The sequence below is a fragment of the Diaphorina citri genome, unplaced genomic scaffold (assembly GCF_000475195.1).
Source record: "Diaphorina citri unplaced genomic scaffold, Diaci psyllid genome assembly version 1.1 scaffold948, whole genome shotgun sequence".
NCBI classification, from domain to species: Eukaryota; Metazoa; Arthropoda; class Insecta; order Hemiptera; family Psyllidae; genus Diaphorina; species Diaphorina citri.
Window position 1 is genome coordinate 125,320 of NW_007378379.1, and position 11,312 is coordinate 136,631.

The 11,312-nt window shown below is 38.8% G+C and overlaps 1 protein-coding gene across 1 annotated transcript; it reads left to right on the forward strand.

Moving 5' to 3' along the window:
* Positions 1-728: 728 nt before the first annotated feature.
* Positions 729-10,718, forward strand: LOC113469083 (the record flags this gene model as incomplete). Its single annotated transcript, XM_026826523.1, has 5 exons — positions 729-2,127; positions 2,300-2,555; positions 9,208-9,263; positions 10,344-10,457; positions 10,540-10,718. Coding segments are annotated over exons 1-5 (1,577 nt in total), but the record flags the coding sequence as incomplete, so codon positions are not given.
* Between the last annotated feature and the right edge of the window lie 594 nt (positions 10,719-11,312).

Consider the following 11,312-nt stretch of genomic DNA (forward strand, 5'->3'; position numbering starts at 1 on the left):
GTGGGTGCCCTACTTTCTTTTTATAGTCCCTCAGCCATTTCGTTCGTTCAATGATAAAAAATAAATCTTGATCAAAAACTGGCCGAAGTTTCCAAGCACCCTGTTCCAGTATATATAGGTACATTCCGATCACACAGAGATTCTAACCAGTTTTTTATGCTTCTCTCTCTACAAGAAGTTTTTTTAGCCAGTCATTTTTTTTCCGATCACACAGAGATTCTAACCAGTTTTTTATGCTTCTCTCTCTACAAGAAGTTTTTTTAGCCAGTCATTTTTTATTCAGTTTGATGCTTGCGGTTTGAACCTAAAGTTCATCCTAATGAAGTACCATTGCGTGAAGATCGCGATCGGTTTTGATTAAATTTTGTGTTCGTTTGATCTTGGGATCGGATTTCGTTCCGGGAATCGGTTTTCGTGCGATTTTTCAACCGCCCGCGCCTCCGTCGAGTGTGGAAATGCCTTGTGCCTTTGGATCAGAATTGGATTTTACCCGTGTTTGAACCTGTGTGATTAATTTTACCCGTTTTTTTGAACCTGTGCAAAGGATTTTCAGTTTTATTTTCTTATATTTTTTGAACCTTTCTTCTCCTTAATTTTACCGATAAACGTAAAATTATTCGACTACATCGACAAATTTTAAATAATATTTTTATAAATTTAATTAAAATTTTAAATAAATTTGTTTTTGTTAGTTTATTCAGTTTATTGTGTTGAAAGTGAAGTGCCATTTCGATTGTTTACTCAGGCTTGATTTTTTCCTGAGAAATATTTGATTAATAAAATTGATTTTCTAAAAAGTTTGTTGTGTTTTGTTGATCTAAAAAATAGAAAGCTTCTTTCTTTTTAGAATGTCTCCTGACAGAATTAATTAAATTTTCATTTACTTTCGAAAATAAATAACTAGAAAAATCATTGTAACAGCTTTTGATCATGTAAATATCTCAGAAGGATTACGATAAAATTGATACAAGTGACCGACAAACTAAACCGACGAACAAAGGTCAAAATATTTAGTTACCTATCTAAGATTGGTTCTAGTAAGTAAACCATTTTATAAGAATACAAAAAGATTTTAATTGGAGTAAATAATTATCTTAACGAAAGGTAACTCTAAAGAAATTTCATGTTCTTAAAATAATCCAAAAAACCGCCACCATGAACCGCTATTACGAAGCCTACCCCCGTCGCAGCGGCCTCCTCACACTGCCTCCACCTCCCCTGGACACACCATCCAAACCGTCCTCCACCATCCTCATGCCATCCCCCGCCTCCGTGACCAACGGCGTTGAAAACTCCGCCACCTGGAACAGCTACAACAGCGAACCCATCCAGAGGAACAACCTCCTGGAACGCATCAAACCAGAGAGAGAAAGGACACGCCTCACCAAGAACATCTCCAAGCTGCAGTGGAAGCAGCAGCTGCAGCAGCAAAGCCTCCAACAACAGTACAACAACTTCGACATGAACAACATGTTCGGGTCAATGACCATCAACGATGTCTCTCCACGGTTTGCCCTCAAGAGAATCCTCCTCCTGTACGAGAACCTGCAATATCGGGAAGTTGGAACGCATCAAACCAGAGAGGGAAAGGACACGGCTCACCAAGAACATCTCGAAGCTGCAGTGGAAGCAGCAGCTGCAGCAGCAAAGCCTCCAACAACAGTACAACAACTTCGACATGAACAACATGTTCGGGTCAATGACTATCAACGACGTCTCTCCACGGTTTGCCCTCAAGAGAATCCTCCTCCTGTACGAGAACCTGCAATACCGGGAGGTGGCCAACTTCATCAACCGTCTGTCGAACGCATCAAACCAGAGAGGGAAAGGACACGGCTCACCAAGAACATCTCCAAGCTGCAGTGGAAGCAGCAGCTGCAGCAGCAAAGCCTCCAACAGCAGTACAACAACTTCGACATGAACAACATGTTCGGGTCAATGACCATCAACGATGTCTCTCCACGGTTCGCCCTCAAGAGAATCCTCCTCCTGTACGAGAACCTGCAATATCGGGAGGTTGCCAACTTCATCAACCGTCTGTCGCACAACACGTTCAAGATCATCATCAACCAGCTCCCCATCGATCTGTTCATAGACCAGATCCCTAACAGTCTTAACATCCTTGAGGCCCTGTACGGGAAGATCTTCCTGTCCAGTCACTTCAACGGTATCAAGCTTCTCAAACCGGAGAACGTACTTCTGCAACCGTCTGTCGCACAACACGTTCAAGATCATCATCAACCAACTCCCCATCGATCTGTTCATAGACCAGATCCCCAACAGTCTCAACATCCTTGAGGCCCTGTACGGGAAGATCTTCCTGTCCAGTCACTTCAACGGTATCAAGCTTCTCAAACCGGAGAACGTACTTCTGCAGATAGTGCGTATCTTCGTGAACACCAGCAATAATATCAACATAGAAACGTACATCGGGAGCATACGAAAGCTGATCAAAGTGATCGTCCTGTCGGAGCCCAAACTGAGGAAGACGCTGCAGCTGAGGAAGAGGATTCTGGACAAGTCCGTGGAAGGACTCGGGCAACATGGACTAGTCGGTGAGTTGAGATCTATGTTTCTAATAGATAGGGGTAGATCTTTTGTGAATTTGATATCAAACTGAGGAAGACGCTGCAGTTGAGGAAGAGGATTCTGGACAAGTCGGTGGAAGGACTCGGGCAACATGGACTAGTCGGTGAGTTGAGATCTATATGTTTCTAATAGATAGGGGTAGAACTTTTGTGAATTTGTTATAAGGTGTATAAGCTCTTCTAGATTTTGTGCCCTCACAATAATCAGTAGGTAATCTTATTGTTATACTCGTCTTTCAAATCGAGATAATTTGATATAAGGTGTATAAGCTCTTCTAGATTTTGTGCCCTCACAATAATCAGTATAGGTAATCTTATTGTTATACTCGTCTTTCAAATTGAGATACATTTAGTTTTCTTCCGTAGTGACAGAAAAACCTTTGCAACTACTCATCATACAGTTTCCAAAGAGGTGATCCTAATGAAGAGACGGAGACCAAATCGAGATACATATAGTTTTCTTCCGTAGTGACAGAAAAACCTTTGCAACTACTCATCATACAGTTTCCAAAGAGGTGATCCTGATGAAGAGATGGAGACCAGTAATGTAGGAATAGTATCCAAAATTCAAGGGAAAATGCAGCAAATTGAATGCACACCATTAAGTGTTCCGACAATTTATTTAAATAGTATCCAAAATTCAAGGGAAAATGCATCAAATTGAATGCACACCATTAAGTGTTCCGACAATTTATTTAGAGGAATTACATAGGTCCAGACTACTGAATGTCCAGATATCAGTCGTACCAATATGTTAACAGAGTTTAGGAATAGTATCCAAAATTCAAGGGAAAATGCAGCAAATTGAATGCACACCATTAAGTTAGTGTTCCGACAATTTATTTAGAGGAATTACATAGGTCCAGACTACTGAATGTCCAGATATCAGTCGTACCAATATGTTAACAGAGTTGAACTGTTGAACAACAGGTGCCAAGTATTAATGACTGAAAGAAAAAGTATCACAATCTAATTAGATGTCGGATGGAAATCAGCATCGAAACCCTATTCCATCACGCTTGAAATCAATACATCACATGAACACAATATGAATGGAAATAGGCTGAGTTACAGAACTTTAGACTCAAAGCGATAGATCATTCAAGATTACTTTTACGAAAGAAGGGCCGAACCCCGCTGAGGCCTTTTTTGATGCAAAAGAGCTTTTTTGAATTTCTAATACGGAATTTTGTAAAGAATCAATCCCAAAACATCCAACAGGTGCCAAGTATTAATGACTGAAAGAAAAAGTATCACAATCTAATTAGATATCGGATGGAAATCAGCATCGAAACCCTATTCCATCACGCTTGAAATCAATACATCACATGAACACAATATGAATGGAAATAGGCTGAGTCAAGGTACATATATATTATCATCCTATTCTCAAAGTAAATACCTAGGTATTATAAACTATGTATACTATTATTCTTTCCATATTATCGGTACTTTTCTCGTCAAAGTAAATATTATAGATAGGTAGGTAGTTAGGTACTATTCTCCTCTTAACGGAGCTCCGCGGAGTATTCATTATGTTTGTCTGTAGGTATTTGTCTTTGAATGATAGCTAATTACAATGGTTAAGTCCACGCTGTTTCTATTCTGATGATTATGATTCATCTGATGTTGAATAACTTTGTAGTTTTCGCTGCTATTCTTTGTACGTCTTGTTTCGTGTCAAAAGTTATCCGAGATCATCCGTGTTTGGATGAAATTATGGGAAGTGACTAACAGAACTTTTAATCCTTTTTTTACTCCACAGTACTGTATGTATCTACGTATATGTTGTGTCTTTTCCGCAAACAATCGGTACATCATAGTGATGTCAGCAGTCATGTTTTAAATAATTACGAGTACTTACATAGAATGGTAGACCTATGCTTATTCTTCTTCGCCTTTTCCTGTGTTCAGGCGGGGTCGGCGTTTTTCGTCAGCCTCTCAATCGGCCTTGGTGTGATTGCTTCTGGGCTGACATTTGGTTTTGGCTACAAATCTTACGAGTGGATGCCCTTCGCACTCATCCTTTGATATTAGAAAGAGAAATTTCAGACTGGTATCTTCTCTCTTTAAAGTCCCCAGCCAACCAGACCTATACAACTATAAATAATATACCTATCGTCATCATCATCATCATCATCATCATCATCATCATCATCATCATCATCATCATCATCATCATCATCATCATCATCATCAACATCACTGACTTTCTCCTATCCTGTCCTCCTTCCCTGTGCTATTTCGGAACTACAAGATCTCCGTTGTTACAGTAAAACCTCTAGAAAAGCCTAAATTATTGAAATGTATCACTATCTATCTACCTACCTGTGAGTACCTGTCGAAGAGCAAAGAAAACCGGGTTTATTTATTCTGTGAGAGCCAGTACAACAAAATATGTATTATATTTCCCTCATTATTAATATTATAAATTTTATTTAGAATAGGCTGAGATACATAGACCTGATGGGCTGACGGACGTCCATTAATTGAAATTGATTCCATCGACTTATTTCTTGTTTCGCACATGTTACCAAATTAATGGCAGGTACTTTATGGTTCTCCGTCACATGGTGTACCTTCCTATTTGGTGTGATGCAAATTGATTACTGGTGGAAATTGGTCGGAACCAATTCGCGCGATATTGACTTTTTTCGGCGCTCAATTAGATAGTCCTAATTGGGTTTGATTAATTTTTCATTCGGGATAGTTTCCAAATGAAATTAGTGCGTTGAAAGTGATTCTGAGGTGACAGGTGGTCTTTAATAGACTCTTTATTAAATTTAGGTGAAATCGAATCACTTGGATATCTATTTGGCGTTGGTACTAATTGGACTAAACTTCAATTAAGGAGCCGAAAAATTTCATGCATTTTTTTAACTGCACCTAAAAAATCCGCTAAATTATTTGTATTCTGAGGTAAAGCACCACCCAGTCAGCACACACGATTGGATGTAAGGCTCGAATCAAGCTTACAAATTCACCTGTGTAAGTTGGATGACATCCAGTCTGCATTAGACATACCTACCTATAGGTACATTATACATAATGTATTAGGCTATTATATATAGGTACGAATGTACGTGTGGGTAAACATACAGACTACATAATCATGTATAGAGTAAGTATTGTAGAGTAATTTCTTTAAACATACTTAAATAAATTAAAAAATTGAATAATACCTATTCTCTTATTTTCATTACCTACCTAGATACCTAGTATTTACACAGACGGATTTCAAAACTTTTATTTTATGACCATGAGAAAGAAACATAAAAAATGAAGCCATTTTTTATACAAAAAGGATGGAACCCTGATTAGGTCCCTCTTTGAGAAAGAACGGCATTTCTAATGCAGAACATTGCAAAGGATCGATCCGTGAAAGATTCATGTTGATATTCATTATTTACCAAGATAGACGACTTTTCTCGATTTGTATTACCTACCTAGGTACCCAGTATTTACAAAGGGGGATTTCAAAACTTTTATTTTATGATCATGAGAAAGAAACATAAAAAATGAAGCCTTTTTATACAAAAAGGATGGAACCCTGATTAGGTCCCTCTTTGAGAAAAACGGCATTTCTAATGCAGAACATTGCAAAGGATCGATCCGTGAAAGATTCATGTTGATATTCATTATTTACCAAGATAGACGATTTTTTGTAAAGTCCTCCCAATACTTTTCAATGGAAAACAAAAACTTCAAGCTGTTTACTTAGAACTGGATTTTCTTCCATTCTTGAATAAAATGCTTCAAGTTTACCTACTAAGTCCAGATATATTTTGATCTCAGAAATGTTACTTAATTAATTTCGAACTCCAACTAAAGTAAATTAATTAGACCTAGAGCAAGTAATGTTCATATAATAAAGTTAAACATAGTAGGTATACCTATTCAATGAAATTAAAGATATGTACTCGTAACATGTAGTTTTATTCAAGAAACAATTTATTAGAATCCTTGAAAACTGGTTTCAAAAGTTGGTAGGTAATGGGGTGTAGTCCTGATAGTTTTCGTAATCATGTTCATAGAATGGATGTTTTGACTTTGGAAAGAAAAAGAAATGAAGAAAGAACCAAGAGAGAAAGGTAGCTAAAAAGAAAGAAACAAAGAAAGAAATAATGAATTTATGAAGGAGAAAGGAGGGAAGGGGGAAAGAAGAAGAAGAAGAAGAAGAAGAAGAAGAAAAAAGACATAAGAAAGCAAGGACGTAAGAAATTGAGAAAGAAAGTAAGGATGAAAGAAATCGAGAGAGAAAGGAAGGAAGGAAGAAAAAAAAATAGAAGGGAAGAAGGAATAAAGAAAGATAGGAAGGAATAAATGAAAAAGAAGAAAGAAAGGAAAAGGGAAATAAAGCAAGGAAGAAACAAAAGGAGCGAATAAAGAATGAAATAATAATAACAAAGAACAAGCTGGGCCCGTCCCTCCGGGAATTATTTAGCCCGTAGTTTATTCGATCAGTACCTATGTACCTACCTAATTTGTTTAATCCTTTTGCGTACAGAATCAATTTCACCAGAATCGCTCTTACGGTAGGATTCATGTCCCACATGAAACTCAAGCGTTGTTGTTACAGTCAGACGTAAACAAAACATTTTTTTCAAATACGGTAGGATTCATGTGAGACATGAAACCTCCGAAAAGCGATTTGTGGTAGGCTTCATGTCACACATGAAATTGTTCCCTCGCTTTTAATTTATTTTCTTTTTTTTCCTAGTTGAGATAGAAACATCTGGTTTTTTTTGTCTTCTTCGGAAATCTTCGGACTATAATTCCGAATGCTTTGGAATCATAATAAACAAACACCGGCTTTTCAGTCTGCATTTGAAAGGAGCAAAAGATACACAAGTTCCTAGGCACGTCCTACCGTAACGCCTCCTATCTGTAAAAATCAAGCCGACCGTAGCGAGTAAATCTGTAGCTTCATGCTGGACATGAATCCTACCGTATCACCAGATTTAAGTTATATTTCTCCTACCATAATGGCGGAACCATGATTTCATGTGACACATGAATCTGTCCGCAAAAGGTTAAAATGTACAAACCTCTGTTGATGTTGTACAGAGAAATAGGAGATGCAGTAGTCACAGAAGATTTAAAGCCAGCAATTTAGCTACGTTTGACACACAATAATGGTTATGAAGTAATATAAATTTTGAATAATTTTTCATTTTTATTTACTTAATACATAACTATTAATAACAATATGACATCTCTTAAGCTTATCGTCCCGAAATCCAAAAGAGGACAGAATAGGAGACAGGCAACCGTTCCGAAAGGAAACCTTATCTGTTTAGGAGAAAAGTTCGTCCTGGACGGCAATTGAACAGGCGATATAGCGTTAACAAGTCAGATACTCAGAGGGAATGGACTGAAGGAATGGGACCCATCACACCTCCTTGCGATTTACGATGTCAAAACGGTAATTAGCCAAAAGATTGACGGCTAATTAACTAATTCATCAAAAGCCATCATCAAGTCAATTAGGTATTCAACATTTCATAAGAAACGTTTATGAAGTTGATGGCCCAGAACCACGTTCGGACAGATTGGAGATTGGAATATTGGATTAAAATCTTAATTATTATAGGTACGAGTACCTATAGGTCCTAAATTGAGGAGCTTGGTGCAAGAAGGGCAATAAATGAAAATCATCAAACTGAGATATTTAACTTTAAAGTTTTCAATTTTTCATCAAAATCCTTGAAAAGTATCTGAATCGCCGAGAATTTTCGAATATAAACAAATTCGGTGGCGTATTGGGCAAAAAGTCTGATAATAATCTGGAGGATATAGGCTCAAGCCCAACCATTTGAGAATCTAACCACAATAAATACTTACACTCGTATTTATGAACAAGAATGATCGTTCTTAGATCAGTCTCAAGTCAAAATTGACCAATCAAATGCCTTCAGACTATGCTTAGCACGAACTTAAGAGCCAGCATTTTGCTCATAAATATGGGTGTTAATTAGATCTCTAAACACTTTTTTCAACGAAAAATAGCTTCACAAAACAACGTGGCCTGATGAAAACTTTTTGACGTTTTGCAGTGCGTTCGGGGAGCAATCGAAGTGGCAGGACGGGTCTCGTGCTAAGTGGGGCATCTAGCTCCGAGACCAAAAGAGCTTTTTTGAATTTCTAATACGGAATTTTGTAAAGAATCAAGAATCAATCCCAAAACATCCTTCATTGATGTTGTTAAATACAGGCAGTCCCAAATCAGTTAACAGTCCCAAAAAGCCTATGGAATTCTCTTCACAGGAACAGAAGGGTATCTTACAGTCTAGGAACATTTAAAACCTCCGTGGTAAAATGTCTTAAAGTATCATAATCACAAGTGAAAGGATCAGTTAGGTGGAAGAGCTTCTTCAGGAAGACCTCTGCCACTTAAAAATCAGAACATTTCCTTCATTTTCTACATCAAAATACTTCCGTAAGGTCAACAATTAGATGCCTAACTAAGCATGTTGTTGGGGATAGCATTACGTGTGTTTTCCTTTCGGAAACTGAAACGATTTCCCCTTACAAGATTTCAGGAGGATTTCCTATGGTTTAGTACATAAGCAGGGTATATTCTGCTCTCTCCTAATGACTTTGTTTGTCCTCATTGCAGGCACCTCCGACGAAACGCTCACCAACCTGCACGACAAAACATCCCTCATTGATGTTGTTAAATACAGGCAGTCCCAAATCAGTTAACAGTCCCAAAAAGCCTATGGAATTCTCGTCACAGGAACAGAAGGGTATATCTTACAGTCTAGGAACATTTAAAACCTCCGTGGTAAAATGTCTTGAAGGATCATAATCACAAGTAAATCCCCTATTGTAATTATCTTTTCTTAGAAGCTTTTTCATAATATTATCAGCTTAAGAAAAGATCTCTATTATGTAAAATGTTATTTAAATAAATAAATAAAAAAAAAGTGAAAGGATCAGTTGGGTGGAAGAGCTTCTTCAGGAAGACCTCTGCCACTTAAAAACCAGAACATTTCCTTCATTTTCTACATCAAAATACTTCCATCATTTGTAGTTTTTCCTCTACAACTACCTGAAAATGGCTACTTTCTCCATGGAATTCTCGTCACAGCAACAGAAGGGTATCTTACAGTCTAGGAACATTTAAAACCTCCGTGGTAAAATGTCTTAAAGGATCATAATCACAAGTGAAAGGATCAGTTGGGTGGAAGAGCTTCTTCATGGAGATCTAGCTCTGCCACTTAAAAGCCAGAACATTTCTTTCATTTTCTACATCAAAATACTTCCATCATTTGTAGTTTTTCCTCTACAACCACCTGAAAATGGCTACTTTCTCTGTAGTAAACTGTTGGCGTATAATATCTCTAGTAGCGCTATCAATCTTTCTTGACTTGGCGGGGCGGAGCGCTACCGCGAGCCTTAAAAATGAAATTCAAAATAAAGCTAAAGGTAGAGGGATCTGTATCTAGAGATCTAGAGAATTGGAAACGTAGTCGCGTGAATGTACGCTACTAAAGATCGCGCGACGACGCGACGCTTCTAAAGATCTGTTCTACTCAATTTTCGTGTTCAGGGGCCCTCTTAAATAGAACCTGTCAACCTCATGGACCATTAGAGCTCGAAGCAGATAGAAAACCACTATCTGTCGGCATTATTAATCCTACATTGGGTACGTGCATAGGATTGTGACTAGTGCACTTGGACTGTGTGGCTTGTACCCCGCGAGCACTTTTGGCAAGCTGTTTGCTCTAAGGCGGTGGGCACACGGGTCAGGAGCGGCTCATCAAGAACAAGATGCTGCTGAACGTGATAGAACCCGTGCTGGAGAACAAGTCGATGGCCATCCTGTTGACCATACTGCAGAGAAGAGTGGAGTATGACAAAGATGTGCTGTTCCAGTTCACACAATTGCGGAAGCAGCTGAAAAAAATTTCGCCTGCGGCGCTGCTACACTTTCTTCTTCTTTCAGGAGCGGCTCATCAAGAACAAGACGTTGCTGAACGTGATAGAACCCGTGCTGGAGAACAAGTCGATGGCCATCCTGTTGACGATACTACAGAGAAGAGTGGAGTATGACAAGGATGTGCTATTCCAGTTTACACAATTGAGGAAGCAGCTGAATGTAGATGAGGAGTACACGGTGGAAAGGTAGAGGGATCTGTATCTAGAGAATTGGAAACGTAGTCACGTGACTGTACGCTACTAAAGATCGCGCGACGACGCGACGCTTCTAAAGATCTGTTCTACTCAATTTTCGAGTTCAGGGGCCCTCTTAAATAGAACCTGTCAACCTCATGGACCATTAGAGCTCGGAGCAGATAGAAAACCACTATCTGTTGGCATTATTAATCCTACACTGGGTACGTGCATAGGATTGTGACTGGTGCACTTGGACTGTGTGGCTTGTACCCCGCGAGCACTTTTGGCAAGCTGTTTGCTCTAAGGCGGTGGACACACGGGTCAAAATTGTTTGGTCGGATGGTGAAAGATGAGATTTCCGAAGAAACGGGCTAGTAGAACAGAACTTGAAATACGAGGTGCTATCTCTATCAAAGAGACCCTCAGCCTCGTGAATATGTACCTACTACTTTAATTGAGTAGCGGACCACTGGCACTGGGGTATCTCACTCATACGTCGAGAATAGGTTCCGTCTTCGTCCCGACACGCTATCTCTATAAAAATATACATAGTATGTTTCCCACGCGAGTCGGAAGCGTGCTTTTATCGGAACAGTCAGCTCC